The sequence below is a fragment of the Phragmites australis genome, chromosome 13, assembly GCF_958298935.1.
Source record: "Phragmites australis chromosome 13, lpPhrAust1.1, whole genome shotgun sequence".
Classification (NCBI taxonomy): Eukaryota; Viridiplantae; Streptophyta; class Magnoliopsida; order Poales; family Poaceae; genus Phragmites; species Phragmites australis.
The window spans coordinates 6,527,213-6,546,424 of record NC_084933.1 but is presented as its reverse complement, the minus strand read 5'-3'; the positions used below and the strand labels follow the sequence as shown (position 1 = coordinate 6,546,424).

The 19,212-nt window shown below is 41.4% G+C and overlaps 1 protein-coding gene across 2 annotated transcripts; it reads left to right on the top strand.

Annotated features, from left to right (window-relative positions):
* Positions 1-5,153: 5,153 nt before the first annotated feature.
* Positions 5,154-14,474, top strand: LOC133888900 (OVARIAN TUMOR DOMAIN-containing deubiquitinating enzyme 1-like). Of its 2 annotated transcripts, none has more exons than XM_062329288.1 (9): positions 5,154-5,451; positions 6,254-6,553; positions 11,464-11,526; positions 11,620-11,703; positions 11,784-11,933; positions 12,484-12,518; positions 12,647-12,702; positions 12,782-12,876; positions 13,214-14,474. In XM_062329288.1, exons 1-9 carry the CDS (start codon positions 5,215-5,217, stop codon positions 13,586-13,588), a joined length of 1,395 nt encoding a protein of 464 aa, XP_062185272.1. In that variant the 5' UTR covers positions 5,154-5,214; the 3' UTR covers positions 13,589-14,474. The 2 variants fall into 2 exon arrangements, with proteins under 2 accessions (XP_062185272.1, XP_062185273.1); XM_062329289.1 differs by having other exon boundaries at positions 11,787-11,933; positions 13,214-14,456.
* Positions 14,475-19,212: the final 4,738 nt, after the last annotated feature.

Genomic DNA, 19,212 nt, shown 5'->3' with positions numbered 1-19,212 from the left:
GAACAAACATGCAAAAGGATCACTACCTGTTTCATACAAACATTCTTACAAAATGAGCTACCATCTGTTTGTCTGAACAAACATGCATACAAAAGCTTATCAGTACCTGTTTCGCACAAAGGGACCTTGCTCAGCATGATAAATAATCGTATTGCTCTGTACATCATCAAGATTGATGTCTAAAATACATCAAAAAGAGAAATGCTCTGTATGGTTCCAGTAGCTTCACAATAAATCAAAAAGAGAGCAACAATCCTTCCTCTGATGCCAGTAGCAAGGAAGCAAGCCGTCCGGGTCGATGCTGCCGAGCTCGTCGCTTGTACAAGCCGTCTTGGTCGAGGCCGTCACCGAATCGCCGTGGCTGAGGCAGTCAATCGCCGTGCTGCCTTGGGAGGCCTGATTGCCGTGGCCGAGGTTGTCGATGCCGCCCCGCCTCGAGAGGCCAGATCGCCGTGCCGCATCAGGAGGTGTATGGTCGCGCAGAATGCAGTCGCGGGCGGAAGGAGACGGACGAAGCCACGACGTATTGTATTCGTGCAGGGGCTTATCTGTGAAAAGACCAAGGTGGGATGACTTTTGAGCGTTGGATGCAGATCGGAAGGCGGACAACGCTGGTTTGCACGATTGCACCATGAACCGGTTTGCACCAAAATTTTTGCCATCTAATCCAACTAACTGACAAAGCTAACTTAATTGCCAAGTTAACAATCCAAGCTAATATCCTAACTAACTTATCTCTTAAGCTTCCTTTGATGTTGAGGGCGCCGGGCTGGCCGTACTCTGCTTCTTGTGGCATTGATAAGTCTGGACCACAAAGGCGTCTACAATATTTCTCCTCCCAGCGAGAAGAGTTTTTTAATTTTATATTTTTTAAATCGAAATATTTCAGAAATAAGTGTTCATTTTAAAAAAAATCCTACATCTAGACTATTATCGCCGATGGGCAAGTTGGCGACAAGTTAAAAAAAAATACAGCATTCTAATGCTTCAAAATTCAAAACACTATCGAAATAGTAATAATTTTTTTTTTAAAAAAAATATATGGTGTAAAGGATAATCTAGCTCTCTAAAAGCTAATTCCTAAAAATCTCAAAAGCCCAACCATACAAAGGGGTGTGAAACTCTTTAGTCCCACTTATTAATGAAGGTGGAGAGAGACCAACTTAAATAGAGTTGTGTCATATACCCTATTAGCATATATGGATGAGAAGACTAGAAAAAACACATGTGCCCACTCGCCTAGTTAGGTGAGGTAGGGAGACATACATGAATGGTCCATCAAAATCCGGTCAAATGACTTGCGTAGGTGCGGTATTCTTTTGCAGTTTTATTTTAAAATGTTAGACGGCTCACATGGTTGTGAAATATGGAGATCGTGTTGGTAAAGAGTTTGATCATGACACGTCTCAACCATACGTGCTTTTCTCTATATATATCAATCGGGTGTCGCCACAACGCATACGGGAGTAAGGATTTTTGTCTCTTCCTCTCTGTTGTACCACCACATATAGACTACTCTATCCCGTACGTCAACGTGCACTGACGATTAGGAGAGTATGTCTTCAGAACCTATTATCCTTGAGATCCTATATTAAGAGAGGACGGATAAAGTTTTTAGGAAGCGCTCGTTGCGACTGCTCAGGATCTGCTTCCTTTACATCGTCTTTAGCATCGACACCACGACGTCTTCGATATCTTCTTTAAAGAGAGGTCAATCTCCTCTGGTGCTTCTCCCTCTGTAGAAGATCGATACACATATTGCAATCACATCTGTTATTTTCTAATGTTTCTCATGATTTGTTTTTTGCTATTCCTGTCATCGAGTATATTCGAGAGATATTTATATCACGTTGTTACATATGTCACTACATAAAAAACAGAAAAAGGAGATACGAAATTAGTGATGAGTCATCAGATCCGTCACTAATATACCATCTAATCAGGATCCAATATAGACCCATCACTAATGAGTCGTTATTAGTGACGGGTCGTCTTAGGCCAGTCATTAGTGAGTTACGAATGATCTTTTTTACAAATATTTTCTTTTTTATTTTATTTTATTCTTATTTTTCTCACCTCAGCAACACTACTTAGTATATAAAAGATATTACCAATAAACTCGTGCTTCACATATCTTTTAATAATATATTATTTTGTCGTAATATATTATTTCGTCGTAATTAATCCGTCAAAATACCAACTCAAAGGTACTCGATCCGATACTGACTTTTAGGATCAGTTGAAGAGCATGTACGCATTTTTTTTCTTGCCAGTTTAATTAGATATGAAAGGGTAAGTATGTTTTTAAGATATTACAATGTAACACAAGGTGTTTGTATAGAGAGATCATTTTTACGCATATTTACATGAAAGTTCGACTCCTACTAATATAAGTGAATTCCCCACATGTTGTGTAATGTGTGAATGGTAATGGATGCAACATGTGGACTTAAGAGTGTATGTATGCTATGAATATGGTAGTTGAGTTATTATCATAAAGGTGTTTTCAGCTGAGAAGAGACAACAAAAACATAATTTTTTTATTTTTCTTTTATTTTTCTCACCTCAATAGCACTAAGAATATAAATCATTGTATATTTTTGCTCAAGCTTGATATAAAGGGTGACGGTTATAGACACAAACGTGTGTTTTAAAAACGGTGCAAAAATTTTAGGGAGTGAGAACTCAATCTTTCAGGCTGAATTTAGCCTAAAAAATTGCTGAATACGACAAAATCAGAGAGAAATGGATGTAACTTTTTTTTATAGATGTTAGTAGAGTAAAAAACGTCAAAATTGAAGTCAGTATGCAAAAGTTATGCCTGTTTTACTGAAGACACTCTGGGTCAACTATCAAATTATGATAGTTTGCATGAGATATTCAGAAATTCATAAAATATTTGTACAAATTTGGGTGAAGAAAAATTTTATATGTAAATTATAACCCTCAATGAAATTTGGCAAAATCAATTATTAGTGACGGGTCAATATTACGACCTGTTACTAATCACTAGTTATTAGTGATGGGTCGTAATTTTGATCCGTTACTATTTAGTCATGAGTGATGGGTCACAGTTCTGACTCATCACTAATGACATTCGGCAAAAAAGGTTATAATAATAAAATATTCATATCTATCACAAGTATGTGATATGGAGGTGGTAAGGAGGCCACGTGCACGAGGAGAGGTCGCGTTTCTATTCCCACGGAACGCAGAGTACAAAAATAGTGTGAAAAATAGCAAGTGACTCCGATAGACCTGCGTTGGGATGGCTCGGGTGGAAAAAATATATATATATTTTTAACTTTTTTCTTATCAAAAACGCAAAAAATGTTCATCAGTTGGTGACACTAATAACCTCATCGGTGATAGATCAGGATTCGTCACTCATAACCTCATCAGTGACGTGTTCGAAGTGATGGGTGTGTTACCCGTCTAATGACAATTACCACATGCCACTGATATACTTTTTTCATGTAGTATATGTTTGGAGTATGTTTCTATCATATGATAATACTAGTTTATCTATTTGAGTTCATAATTTATTTATAGATTAAATTAAAATTTAAAGTGTTGCATTTTCCAATTGTTGTAGTGGGTGTACTACCAAGCCGACCTGCTCTGGCTGCTCGAAGGAGAGCGTGCAGACGCTTGCAGATATGTCGCGCCACTGGCTCGAGAGCGCACGACTGCGTGGCTGCCGTCGAGGAGCTCACTCAGGCGGTCCTGCAAGTCCAGGGTAGACACCACACGACGGGCTGATTAGATAGATATCGACGTGATTTATTGAGAAACAGAATAGTGAAAGTTTAGGCGCGATCAAATTTGATCCTAAACCGACGCGGTTTCTCTACATATACGGAAAAGCTAAATCATAACCTGGAATTCAAGCCCATTGAACAATTGAAATTTGAACATCACGATCTGCTGCAAGATTTGTGCTCCCCCTCCCCATCTCCTTCTCTGGCAAGGACAAACTGCTTAGGTAAGGTTAGGGTTTCAGATTTTGATGTGGGGGAAGGATGCGAGCGGCACTCGAACAGACAGATCTAACGGTGTGTAGAGGCGGAAGTGGCGATGCCGGAGTAACAGGTGGCAGGAGGGCAGTGGACGGGATCGATGATGGAGTTGTCAAGAAAGAGAGAGAGATTAGTGACGGAGCCGCTAGGGACAAGAAAGGTAGGCAAGCGATGGATGAGGATGCTCTAAGAGGCATGTCGGAGACAAGGAAGAGGGAGGTGGGGTGAGCTCACAAACATGCTTTCAATCGGCTATGAGTGGAACCAAACGATGGGGTGATGTACTGATGTGCCTATCAAAAGGATAACTCATGGACATCTATAAATTTAGTCTTTCCGTGTATTTAGTATTATTTTGTTCCTATTGATTAATGGAAACTAAAGTTAGAGCTAAAGATGGTGCTGAAGCAGCTCATCATCTCTTGACAGCCATTCCTCAATCCTCTACCCCGCTGCCGGGCTTCCTTTCCCAATTTTGGTGAGTCACACCACCAGATCTGCCTCCTTCCTTGTTAGGCACTACCGCCATATGTGATTTGGCCCATCGCTCTCCTCCAATACCACAAATGATTGTGTCGTCTCCTGCGCCCACCGTCAGGCCGATGTCGTTCTTAAGGGTGGAAACGAGTCAAGCTGAGCTTAGCTCAGTCAACTTTCTGAGCCGAGGGGAGAGTCACAAGCAGCAAGAGTGCTAAGTGTGATAGGCAAAATCAACCAAAGGTTTGCTAGCTTTCAGTTGGCTAAAAAATAGCAAATACAATACAAGTTGTGACAAAATCTCTTACTTTTGGAAACTTGCAGCACAATTAGATGATTTACTTTTGTGCCATTGTATCCATATCTTTTTTTGATCTCAATTTTTTACTTCTCTCTTCGGGGCACAATAATTCTCAATTCTCCTGAAAAAAGAACGTTTTTTTCATATGGAATTTGGATTCAAACTATATGGATTGGGGTGGGGCTTAAGGGTCAAGCAAACTATTTGCTCCAAACTGTTAATCCTTGTCAATCCATATACTAGTTTGGTTGACCCTTCTCCTAGAAAGCCCTCCTCATGTATTAGTTTCCCAGCACACCCCCAAACGCTATAAAACCCTACCACTCGCCCCAGAAGAAGACCCCCTGCTACAAAATTTCACAGAAATTGAGGGGCAAACAACGAAAAAAGAAGCCAGGGTTTCTCGGAAGGGCAGGAATGGCATGTCCAGAAAAGAAATTAACGAGGAAGATCAAATTCAGGATCGGGCCATCCAGGGCGCGAAGGAGCGGAGACGACGGCAGCGAAGCCACACCGCCGCCGCCGCCGCCGCCGCCGCCACGCCTTCCGCTGGTACCCCCGACCTCGCCGTCTGGTCGTATCTCGGTGATTGGCGGTAAACATCTCCCGCTTCCCCGGCGGCTGCCACCGCCGTCGCGCGCCGATGAGGATACGGTGAGTTTGGTGAATCTTTCCATCGAAATCCAATTTCGTGTGGTAGAATTTGGTGCTTTAGGTTTGTTCTTGGTTTGATTTCCGGCTCCAGGGATGCTTTCTTGGATGTTGAATCGCGTGCGGTCTCCGGTTGGTTCTTGCTTTCTTGGCTTGGCTCTTCGAATTGGAGTGTAAATTTCGGATGCAAAGCCTATTTCTTGATCAGTGCTGAGGGATTTGGGGGTGACTAGTTGTAGAAAGGCTTGGTGGGTTCTTTGGTTCTCGCGATGAGTGTAATCGGAATAAGAAGGAAAAACGAGGGAAATTTTGGTTCTTTAGGGGCCGGTTGAACTGTTCAACGTACTGTTCCTGCGCTGTTAAATCTAAATTTGTGCAATTGTAGTTCTTGTGGCGGCTTTGATGAAATTCTTATGCATCTGTATACGATTCTTGCTCTTCTGCCAGTTCTTGATACCTTCTGTAGTTGTCTGAATTTTTGGGAAGAAAATGAGGGTTATGTTTTCTAGGTCTTGTGATGATTTCTTGTCCATTTATCCAAAAAAAAAATTGTGGTAGTTGGGTTTTTTCCTCTGCTCAGTTCTTCGTCCAAATGGTTCACTTGGTAGCCTAAACTTGATGTTTTATAGCTTTACTGCCTGTGTTTTACTGCTGTGCGTAAAATTAGAGAAGAATGTTGAGTCAGTATGTTGTTCATCCAGTGGGGTGTTCTGGTTATAAATTGATAATTTGTAATAGCACTGCATTCCATTTTGAATAATTGCGCTGGAATTTTGTTTACAACAACGGAACTGCAATTGTCCAGGAGAAGGTCGGTGAACAAGATTATGAGGATTGGGATGAAGAAGAAGAGGATGAGGAGCTGGAAAGATCTTCTGAAAATGACTTTCGTTGCCTGCTCATGAGTAATCAAAGTAATACCCCACCTAATATTGTTCGGCACGAGGCTGCGCCGCTTAACAAGCATGAATATTTTTCACTGCTAACAAATTGGCGCCAGCTGCTGGCTGGCAAGAGAACATACCTCCGATCATCAAGGGACAGCCGTATGCCCAATGATGTCTTCCGGTGTCCATTTGCTCACCCGAAGACACTTGGATGCCAGGTGAGAACATCACGGATCCTTCTCAGTGTTTTTAAGCTCATGAATCACCAAGTGCCTGTGCACCACATTGCAGTTAATCTTTTTAGGAATAGTTTGTTCTGTAGCACTGAAGATCACGTCTTTCGGAAAATACCACCGAAAGATTGCGGCTTCATAAAATACCATTGAAAGATCAAAACGTTCCGAAATGTGTCACTCTGTGACATTCTGCTGTTAACGGTGTCAAATCGGACAAAACTGCCCTTAACTGTTCGGACCCTATTCTGTTCGCTGCTCCCTCTCACCTGGCAGCTGCAGCAGCTTCATGCCTCTTGATTGGAGCCACCAGCTGCAGAAAAACGAGCAAACAACATGCAAAAAAAAAAAAAAAAAACAGTGGCATGACCTGAGCACATGAACCCAAAAAAAAGAACAGGTGCACATAACAAATTCATGGACTGAAATCTGTAGTATATCCAGGTAACAAAAGCTTACATGTCACACATAAACATGTTCAAAAGCATAGGTTTTAGAGCAGCGGGTTTTCACAACACAAAAGAATGGTTTTCACAACACACAAAAGCATATGAGCCTTCTAGCACAACATACAAAAGCATAACACTAGTTTATGATGAGCCTTCTAGCACAACATACAAAAGCATAACACTAGTTTATGATGAGCCTTCTAGCAGTGCCCCCTGGTGATATGTCAAGTGCTGCTACCCTTCTTCTGGTTGTAGGCCTTGGACTCATTGGAGTAGAAGGAGAAGCTGCCATGCTTCTAGTTGTTGGCCCCGGACTGATTGGAGTAGAAGAAGAACCTTTTGATGTCTTCCTAGATTTAGTAGGAGCATGTACTGCAGTATTATTGGAGCTTGAAGCAACACCTTCTCCTTTCCTCTTCCTGCTCAATAGGAATATAAGTGAAAAAAGGAAGCCAATATGGCCAATCAGAAAGGGGAAAAAAGAGAAAAAGAAAATAAGTGGAAAAAAAAATTGAAAAAATAGAAACCAAATGAAAAAAGCTACACATTATCTAGACTTGACAGGGATTGGTGGTGGTAATTCAGCACCTAGTTTAGTTGGGGGCTCACGGCAACCCTTCTCAATGTGGCCAAATTGGAAGCACCTTTTGCATTAGTAAGGGCCCCTTTTCCTAGCCTCACCATTACTCTTGATCCTTTTCACTCTTGGCCTACCCATGGACCTTTCTAGCTTTGGATACCACATCTCAAATCCAGGATCAACCACATGCCACTGTGACTTGCCAACCATCGGGTTGATCTCAAACTGATAAGTAGCCTTGAAACGATCAACTGTGTAGTAATCATGCACATAGTCTTCAGCTTTAACTTTTCTCAAGGAGCATATGAAAGCTATAACATGGGTGCAAGGTTTCCCAGATATCTGCCACTGACCACATGAGCATATTTTGCTTTCAAGGTCCACTGCGTGCCTCCAAGGAGTATTCTCCCTAGTCAGCCCAGATACCTTGGCCTTTAGGCCACCACTCCCTTTGATCATATATTGCAAGCCTCTACTCTTCAAGTTCAGCTCATTCATAACACTAGGAAGGATTGGCCCTTGAAGTCTCTCAGCTATGCTCTGCCTTGTTGCTATCTTTTCTATGATCCTGCCCCTGTTCGTGTCCATGAGGATATCCAGTGGCAGACCTTTGTCGTCCTTAATCCAGTGGTTGAAGCACTCTGATATGTTGTTATTCACATTGTCAACCTTGCACTCCCCTGAGAACTTAGCTCTAGACCAGATCTGATTATGGGATTTTCTCAAGTAAGGAATTGGTTCTGGACAATTTTCTGCAATTTTGTCCTATAGCATCTGGTGCCTTAGAGGAGTACATGCCCATGCACAAGGCCACACGTACTTCAACACATCTCATTGGAATTTCTTTCTGAAATTCTTCATGAAGTGTCTAAAACACTCTCTATGCTCAGCTTCACCTTGAAAGACTTTATGGACTGTGTTCTCTAGACCTTTGCATGCATCATTGTGGATGGTCAATCCATGGGGTGTCCCAATTGGTCTCTTCAACTGGCTCATGAACCGAGTCCAATTAGATTTTGTCTCCTTATTAAAAATCCAGTATGCTACAGAATACATCCAATTATGCCCATCAATTATTGTTGCTGCAGCTAGCTGACCATTGTATTTACCTGTGAGGTGAGTAGAGTCAACTCCAAGTTATGGCCTGCATCCAACAAGAAAGCCATCCACACATGCTCTAATTGCCACAAACATCCTGGAGAAATGGATTCGGCCACCTATCTTCTTGCAATCAATCTCCACTATGCTTCCTGGGCACCTTGCTTCTAGCTCAGCTTTGAAATTCCACAAATTTCTGAAGTCCTTGCAGTGCACGTTGCCTTCCTTCCCACACCTTGCCATATGATAATTTGACTGGGAATTGTTGTTCAAGCTGATCCTGCAACTTGTTTGCTCCCATTGTAGGATTCAACCTTAGTAGTTCTTTTGCCCTGTCGGCTATCCAACCTTTGTGGCCTCCTTTCCTTTCTCCTTGCTTGTGCTGGCACATGTATGCCCTTCTGAAATTGAAACAACCTGCAAATACAAGAAGATGAAATTATCAAAACAAGCTAACTACAGGTAAACATATCATAATGTACAATTAAATAAGAAATGATCACCATGAAAGTAGGGCAACAAAGGAGTTTCTTTGCATGAATTTTCCAATCACAATCTGTACTTGCACATTTTGCCCGATACCTAGATTTGTCACTATGCTCTACAAAAGTCTCAAACTCCGTTTTGATGGCATATTGCTTCATCCTTAGCATGAGCTCATCCTTGTCGACAAATGTAGAGCCCTTCCTTATTTGAGAATTGTCTCGGCCATATGTGGTGTGTGCATCACTTGGTACAACATCTGCATCAAAGTCTTTAACTTCATCTCCCTTCCCTTTCTTCCTTTGATGCTGCACTTTCTCATTCTTTGCTCCTTCACCTACTTTTTGTTGCTTCTTAAAATACCTCTATTCTTCATCAGCTCCAGTTGGATTATCTCCTTCAGGGTCAAAACCAAGATCCATGTAGCGCTCCTTGTCTTCCTCCTTTAATCTAACTGGGCCAGTTGCTGTAACCCCAAGCTGTGGCTCCTTCGCCCATTCTGGAGCATCCTCTTCCACATGCCCACATCGGTTCTCATTTACAACTTCAACTGGGACAATCTGCAGCTCATTCCTCACTTGGATTTGCAGCTCAGTCTCCTCCTCATCTATCACTTGGCTCTGATTCCCAATTTGAGTCACATGCTCAGCAACAGCCACATGCTCACATCTATCAACTGTCATGATAAACTTCATAGTTTGGAAGCACGTAACAAGGTTAGAAACTCTTGGTCAGTAGCAAGTCATACCGTTTGACTGTCATGTCCGTTATACTAAATATTTGGCTCCTGATAACTTGCCCAGCTATAGTATTTCAAGACATCTTTCTCCATGGAGTACTCCTCTGAATCCACCAACCACACCACGGTTCTGCTCTTGCGGTACACAAACCAACCATCCTCAACTGTAGAAAAGGAAGTGACTGCAATCTCTACTCTGCAAGTACTCTTCCAATCGATCCAGAAATAGTAGCAGTACACAATGTTAACAACAGAGCAACATCTTCACAGTGCTGCCTGTGGTTCTTCTTGTTTCCTGCAATTTTGGACCAGCCATTGGTGAACATACCCAATCACAAACCACAAATAGTCCAAAAATTGGACAAATAAGGGAATTTCACAACTAATTTGAACGATGCAGCACAAGAACAATCATCTACCAGCAAGCATTAGGGTTAGAGTTCGAGTCTTACCCTTTGGGGAGCTCAGTTGGATGCATCTTCCCTTCGTTGCTCACATGCGAACGGGGGCGGGGCGGAGCAAGGGTGGCGCACGGGTGTGGAGCTGGGGCTGCACACGGGCGGTGGACAGGGATTGAGCAGGGATGGCGCATAGGCGGTGGATAGAGGGAGAGTGGGGATGGCGTACGGGTGGTGAACCTGGGGTAGCGGACGAGGGCGGCGCAGAGGACTCACGAGTCGACCGAACAAGGCGAGCACAGAAAGATGTGAGTCGATCGAACGCTTCCTGGAGCTCTATTCTGCTCGGGCATGACCACAAGGGCAATTTTGCCATTTTGTTTTGGGGTCTGGAGGAAGAAAAGAAGAAATACTTTTTCGGCCAACAAAATGTAACAGTGTTAAATTTCGGAACGTTGTGATCTTTCAATGGTATTTTACAGAGCGAGGTTCTTTCAGTGGTATTTTCCGAAAGACGTGATCTTTCAGTGCTACAGAACCAATTTTCCTTTTTTTATTTGTGCCCATTCAATTTAAGACCATGATATGACCTCTCAAACGTCCTGCAATCAGCTATCAATACATATTCGAGAATGTTGTCTTAAAATTTTTTTAGTGAGCTTCTTCAGTGTCTCGATCACACTCCTTGAATAACAGTATTAAATTAACACTTGAAATTTGGTCAGCTTATCCCTTCAAAATGTTATGAATCAAGCCCCTGTTTTTGTTTATGTGTTGTATGTAAACTGAAAATATTCCAGTTGCAAATACTCCACAGAAAACTATTTAGAAAAGAAATTGTCATCTACATACAGAATTAATTCTATGATAGTTTCTTTTTCTGAAGTAATTGTATCTTATACAATTTTGTGAACAACTACTGTAGAAAGTACTCTGCTGTAAGTTATACTCCAAGCAATTTTTCCTAGCTAGTCTATTTTTGCACCTCATAATTAGTTTAGTGTTTCTTACCCTAAAGTAGTGAGTTGTTAATTTATTCAAACTATAAAACTTATACAATTCGAAGCCATTTGCCACAGCATTAATTTTTGGGATCCATACTAAAGTTCTGATGATGTCTTTTGCATCTATGGTTCTTGGTACATTAGGAGCCATTCTCGACTTTGATTCATGAATCTGCAAAGTACAGCATCATCCAGAAAAAGATCAAGGTGTGTTTTTAACTTTGTATGAGCTGAACTGAACCTAATTGAGTTATCATCATTATTGTTCGGCACTTACTTGGAATCATTCTTCATTTATAGCTCCTTAGTGAGCAGTATTCTCTCTTCAGACGACCACGCAGAGATGGCAGCAGTTTTTACAGAGCCTTCCTTTTCTCCTATTTGGTGAGCATCTCAGTTCGCTTGTTCATGCTGATGTTGCTGCATTTTTCTCTTCTATGGAATCCTAATACTAATATACTTAGCAGGAGAACATTGGACAAATGCATGATAGTCAAGTTGAGTTCACTCGTCTAATGGAATGTGTGGCAAGGTGCAGAGATTATTTCTGTTGTCTTAAATGGGACAAGGCATATTTCATGAATCCTGAAGCATACTTCTCAAGTGTTGTTTCTGTAAGTGTTGTCTCAGATTACAAGTGCAAAAGTATATCCATCCTTATCTTGTCACCCCCTTTTGTGGTAATCCTTAATTCAGGAATTTCTCATGGAATGAATTATGTGGAACATATTGGCAAGAAATAGTTGGTGTCCCTTGTGTGGTTTGAATTGTCCAATGCCCACTCATAGTGTCTCATTAGAATATGTCTCGGGTAAACAAAACTCCTCCAGAACACTTCCTCTATCACTTGAAAACAGAAGGGGGGAAACCTTAATAAGTTGGAGTGGACTATTCTGTATATGGCATGATGAAAATACCGGACCAAGCCGAGTCCTTTTACATTTAATTAAAAACTGCTCTTTGCCATGATGAAAATACAGGGACTAGCATATAAAGTAGTGGCACCAATCTATTATTTATTAAAAATACTGTAGCACTATGCACTGTAGACAGTATCGTTTACTGAACTTATATGTTATTTATGGTCTGCTAGATGAATTTGATACTCTCTTTACAATGTAGCTTATAATGTATAAATTATTGAATGTCCTCATATTCTTTCAGGAGTTCGAACATTTGGTCAACTTAGTAGCAAATGGGTACGTTTAGCTCTGAACTTCAGTGTTTTGTTGAGCTATTCTTAGAAAGAGATGATGATGTGTTTCAGGACCCTATTTTTTCTTTTCCACGCATTTGGTTTAAGAAAAATTGCTTTCGTATTTTGTAGTCTAAGTGCTGATGATCTGTACAAGAGAAACCTACAGGAGACCATGTCATCCAGGAGTGAGTACAATGCTTGTTGTGATGTGTTGTTTGTCTGTTTATTCTCTAAGTCAAGTTCTTGTTCTATTTTTCTGGTCAGCTCTTTCTCTGCTTAGATTGCTCACAGAGGTTGAGATCCGTGCACGAGAACAGCAGTACAAGCCATTTCCCCCTGAATATAAGAATGCCCTTGAGGTATTATTTGATCCACAGTATTATTCTCTCATTGTGGCAAATATCCGAGTCAATAGATTACAGATAATGAACTGTTTGCCGTTTGAGTCCCTGTTGCTATTTATTAGCCCAAGGCTGCATATTATATTTGCAAGGCATTCGAAATTCTGCCGTACAAATATTCTTTAGTATTGACTGGACAGAGTGTTTTTTCTGTACTTTTTTTAGTTGTTCATTCATGAGATTCGCTTTTAGTAAAAATAGTAGATGTAATTATTCTGCTTGTCTTCAATATTAATATAATCACCAAGGTCGCACCAATTACTTCACCACCCCACATCTGTGGTTATGGTAACAGTTTTGCTTGACCGTTGTGCGTCCCATGGATGTTGAAGCTGAGAATACACAAATCAGATCTCTATCTAATGCACTTGGCATTCCCTTGCGTGTCGAAGTTGCTGACGCAAGCTTGCAGTTTGGAATTGTGCAAGTGAAAAGCCATGATTTTTTCCCTAGATCAGAATCAGGAGTAACCACAATCTCAGGACCTGTGCATTCAAGTCAAAGCTACTCTTCCTCAGGCAAAACGACTAAACCTCTGGAGCAGCAAAGGGATAATGACTCAGTCGAGCAGGCTAGAATAAGCTCAGGTGGCAGCTTGTTATCATCTGACGGCATACCTTTAGTGACCTTGCTGTTTACAAACGGCCACTACGACATTCTTTATAAGTGAAAACGGACTAAGACCAAGCTATCTAAGTAGTTGGCTCTAAGAGAATCTTTTTTGGCGATGACCTGGAAATCTACTGCTAGTGTAGTAGAGAATGGAACCCATGCTTTTGGTTGTGCACTGCTTCCAAATTTCTTGTGATTCTTTAATATTTCGAGCAAAGGACTCAAGGCACTTCATTTGCTGGAGATACTTATTATGCAGTCTACAATGAAGTGTCAATTTGGTGCAAAGTTGAAAGAACTGTACCTTTTGTTGCTGAAACGTATGAGGCAGGTTCAGGACTTACAGAACCTCCTTTCAGTGGGAGCACGTCTCTGGTGCTGCTCGTTATTTGATTGTTCCTATGGATGCTATTCCCAGTTGCTCATGCACTCAAGAGGGAAACTAATGATCTGGCAGGAAACATATGAAGAACTAGGTCTTCTTTTATCACTGCGAGATGTGATTTTGGATCATCCTTGCTCTAGGTTACTTCTGTTAGGGTGATTTGCAGTATGATCTAGCCTTTAAACAACCCCAGTTGCTGCAGGCTCTCATTTATCAATAGCTGACAATGAAGTGTTGCGATGAGTTGTAAATGCTTTCCTGAGTAGATTGTAGATATTTCTTCGTCTCTCAGGATCGTGAATATTGGTTGCAACTGCAAACTTCATGTAAAATTGAATCAGCAATTCGTGACTTGATCAAGAGTAGATATTTCTTTTTCACATGAATACAAATTTGTAGCGATAATTCTAGCATGTGGTAATGTACATGGATTGACTTCGACTGGAACAAACATTGTCATGAGAAAGCCATTAATTCCGAAGAGGACCGGCAAAAAGTGTTAATACAATGCAATGCAAATGTGCCTGGAAAATTGTGGCAGCACCTTGTTTGTTACAGTACGTTCATCATGATAAGATCGTAATAACACCGCAAAAAAAAGGGAAAAGGACACCTCCAGAATGGGTGATGCTTTTTCTGATAGCCGTGTTTCAATTTCAATGCTCTCTAAGTGTAAACCATTTTTTGTGAATTAAGTTTTCTAGTTTTGTGTTGTAAACATGGCATGGAAGACTTTCAATTTTCTTCAACTTCAAACAGATTTGCCGTGTAAACATAGCAATTTTCCTCCGCTATATGTCCAAAGACCACTTGTTTGGCTCTATAGGTGCCATGCATGAATCTCATCATCAGGGTTCGAAAATTTGATGGTAACCAAGCAAAAATCGCAACAACCAGCCATCTCGGTCTGGCTCGGTTTCACAAACCGAACGGTAACCGAATTTGAATTCAAAAAATTCAAAAAAAAAAAAAATTCAAAATTCAAAAAATTTCAAAAAAATCTTAAAAAACTAGACACAATTCTAAGGCCTTATGTGAAAAACATTTTCAAAAATAATATCGTTTGCATCATATTCTATAGGGAGGAAGTTTGAAAAAAATGAAAAAAGTTGAAGCGTGCGGCTCAAATATTAACTCATATTAAGGAAAAGTTTAACATGCAAACACATATTTTTCTTGTGTAGAACGTATCTTAAGAGGATATTTAAAATTGATTTCACTTTATTTAGAGTTTTATTAATTTCTCTATGATTTTTACAAAGTTCACAAGCATAAAGTGAATATGTTAAGAAACAACACCGTAATTAACTTTTTCATGTTTACTATTATTTTTCCTACGTAAATCATAGTATAAATAAATTAATAAAAGTGGTTTCACTAATTTTTGAGGTGTAATGGGTCAGTTATGAATTAATCTAGTCGCAATATATTTACACAATCCTGCATACTACAATAACTAATTCATGAGTTCATGTATTTTTAAAAGACATAGGATCATGTAAGAAGACTAGCAAAATTAGTTTCATGATTTTTGGATTAGCAAAGAGTAAACTATGCATTTAACTTGGTTTAACAAATACATTTTCTCACAGAAAATTTTGAACTTTTTTATGAGTATAAATACAAGAAAACCAACAAAAATTGTTTCACTTGATTTGAAGCTCAGATAAATTAGTTATTGATTTTACAAGATTAAGATAACTTTTAGATTTTTTTGTTGAACTTCACTGAAAATCGAGAAAACCGATCGATAAATCGAGAAAACTAAGCGGTTACTTACAAAACTGAGCGGTTACTGACAATGCGAAAAATTTAAGAAAACCGCTCAATAAATCGCAAAAACCGCTCAGTAACCGGTCCAATTCAATCGGTTACCGAGCGGCTAAAATCGCGATTTCCCCCCAAATTTTAAATTTATTCAAATGAATTTTGTCCGATTTTTTTTGAAAATTCGAGTAGTTACTGCGGTAATCATGATTTTTCGGTTACCGCCGGAGCTCGGTAACCGAGCTCCGGTCGGTAACGTAAACCTTGCTCATCATCTTGTGGCTTTGGGTGAACCGTAGTTTTAGGGTTAAGATTTGTTTTTTTTTTGTCCCTATTATTCCCTGTTGAAACAAGTGGGTCTTACCAATCTTTCGTTTTTAACTGAAATTATGTCGATGTCGCTATTGCTTTTGTCATTGATTTACTCAAGCCATTCCTCATAAACAGACAAAGTGTGTTTGATGCGTCGGTAACCGATCGAGGAGCTGTGCAGCTGCTACGAGGTTAGGTGTCATGATCAGATCTTGGTTAGCCTACCTTTCGTCAACATCACTATATATTCAAGTTTTCAGGGTCCTCCTGGTACATACATATCTTAAATCAAGGCCTGTGCAGTGTGCATATCAAAACTTTCTTGTGATCTTTGTGATCGGTTGGTTGGATTAGGTTCGGACCTATCTTTGGTAGCGATCTTGTTGGTAGCCGTGAAGATCCGAAGTCTAAGGATAAATTTTGTGAGTTGTCGTTCCCGGTTTCTGGTTTCAGTTCAGGCAACCAAGTAAAAAACAGGACACATTCAACAGATTTTACCGAGGACACATCTCAGAGATTTTTAGCGGGACAGTTCCTTACTGCTGTGTTGTGAAGGTTGTTTCGAAACTTGGAGTTTTACAATTGAATGTAGGTCCGTCTTGATCTTTTAAAATCTTTTAGGAATTTTTGGTACTATATATATAGGGAAAAACCTTTCATTGCAAAGACAGATGAATAAAAAAGAGAAAGTCTTTTTCTCTACATCGAGTCTCTTTTTTTACAATTATTTTCTCGAGGGATCTCTGGACTACATCCGGTAGCAGAGGTTTCTCAATATGTTACCATCACGAAGCTCTACCGGAGACCAAATTAACGGAACAGATCTACACTGCATCAAGCGGGCAGGTCATGGCCTAGCCTATATGCTCTACGCGACACGAATCATTCTCAAGGATTGAAATGTACTATCTGTTCGGTATGTATACTCGCTGTTACTATTTTTTCATGTCAAAATTGATCTGTATCGCATAAACAGTAGCGAATACGCATAAACAGTAGCGAGTATGTTGCATCGTCGCTGTGAAGAATTGATCGCATGAACAACAGTGATTTCAACAGTAACAAATAGATCGCATCGGTGGGGTCCGCAGCCACCACCATGTGCCACCGGTTGGCAAACCGGTGGCCACCCCCCATGCATAGATTAGAGAACAAAAGGGAAAAGGAGTCGTGCATGGCAGATCATCAGCATGAAGTCGGCGGCCTCCCGCCTTTTGTCGCTACAACCGCCACGCGCCGCCGGCTGCAAACCGGCGGTCGTTTCCCTCCACGAGATGTGCGGTGGCTCGAAGGTGATCGTCATAGATCGAAGAAGAAAAAAAGAAATGTGTAGAACACCGGCATGAAGCCGGTGGCCTTCACACTTCGTCATGCCATGTCACCCGCTCCGACCGCCATCGTCATGCCGCTGCCTTAAAGCTGTCGCGCCGCCGCTTGTCTACTGAAGCAGCCCCCGCCGGTGCTGTTCGAAGCCGCTAGGCACCGCCCTGAGCACGCGCTGCCGTCGCCTGAAGAACGTCACGCTGGCGCTGTCCTGCACCGGCCAGCACGCCACCTTGCAGCCGCTCTTCACCTCCCGTGTGTCGCTCGCTGCCACCGGCACTGCAGCGTGCTGCCACCGTCGCTTAAAGCCGCGCCCGGCCGCCATCGCTTGAAGCCAACCACCCGCAGCCACCTACGACATGCTGACACCCTCACTTCGACGCACCGAATCGCCACGGGCCACCGGCGCTGCTTTACACCTGCAGCCGCCCAGTTGGAAGACATTGCCAATGTGCTCAACGCTCTCGCATGAGAGATACCGTACGCCGCTGCCTCTCCGGCCCTGCAGCTCGCCACTCCCGCACGAGCACCGGCCGCTACTCCCGCACGAGCACCATCTGCCGTTGGACCGAGTGGCGGCTAGGGTTTCTTTGGGAAACCCTAGCCGCCCTGGTTTTTAGAAGAGGCGGGCGGGCCAAGCTGGGCTGGGCTGGCTCGAATATTAAGAAGGCCGGCCCATGGGTGAAAAACCAGAGGAAAACAAGAGAAAGGAAAAGAAAAGAAAAATCAAAAATTCACATTTGACCCCCCGGGTTTTCCTGGTATTTGAGCATAGTCCCTATCTTTTGCATTTAGGCCCCTAGTTATTCTAAAAATTATCCAGTGGCTCTAATTTTGTAAATTATACCTTGTGGTTTTTAGGAAATTACACAAATCCTAGAATTTTGCGTATAAACCCTAGAACTTCGCAGAAAACCCTGAGAATACTTTTTTTTGCAGAAAAGTACCTCTAGAATTTGAATTTTGCATCTGTTTTGGCAAATATGCAGCATTTATTTTTATGGTATTGTTACTGTTTAAATTGCCTTTTATGCGTTTAAATTCAGTAATGTTCATATAATAGTATAGAAAATATCGAAAAGTTTGCAGTAATCCAATTTAGCAACATGATGCAACTTTATTAGTAGTAATACTTGCATCATTTGAATATGAATATGGCTGGCATCACGAACAAGGAGTTACTGAGCTAAGTGCAGATTGCCGCAACTATCTCACTTGGGTGTCGGATATCCTGGATTGTACTTGGAGAGATAAAAGCTCTGCACTGCCATTGGCCTAGGAACAAGTAGCGCAATGGTTCCCACGGAGGATGAGGATGATCAGGCATTTTATTTTTTCCGCCACCATCTCTCCCCTACTTTGAAGGATGAGTACATGGCAATGATCAACACTAAGGCACTTTGGGACACACCGCAAGAGCATTTTGAACGCCTTAAGTACACCATCGAGCCTCTTTCAAAGCAAGGATGGGTCTGATTCCGTTCCTATGACTAAAAGCATGTCAGAGAGTCCAACTCCGTGCTACACGGCAATTGCACAATTTTGTGTCTCTATGGAAAGAGATCATAGAAGAGGAGAAAATTGACTCCATTTTCCACCCGAATGCGGCAGAATCCACACGCAATCACCGTCAATCAAAATACAAGAAGTATTCTAAAATGATTGACGTGTTATAGCTTCATGAAGTTCATGATGAAGTCATAAACAATAACTTCTTATCCCAGCTGCAAAGAAAGAGCAGTGGCCTAGAAGTCAGTCACAGCTCTTCCTTAGCATGCAAGAACCGCAATAAGAAGCAGGGAAGGGAGAAAAGAAAGTGGTGGCAGACAAAGTCAAGCCTGGTGATGATAATAGCAAGACAAAGAAAGAAATCAAGCCATATGGTGAGTAGAACC

Bases quoted from the DNA above. Each gene is read 5' to 3' on its own strand.
- LOC133888900 (XM_062329288.1), top strand. From the start codon at position 5,215: ATGGCATGTCCAGAAAAGAAATTAACGAGGAAGATCAAATTCAGGATC. The intron at 11,934-12,483 runs GTAAGTGTTGTC...ATATTCTTTCAG, and splicing joins ACTTCTCAAGTGTTGTTTCT to GAGTTCGAACATTTGGTCAA. The intron at 12,877-13,213 runs GTATTATTTGAT...TTATGGTAACAG, and splicing joins AATATAAGAATGCCCTTGAG to TTTTGCTTGACCGTTGTGCG.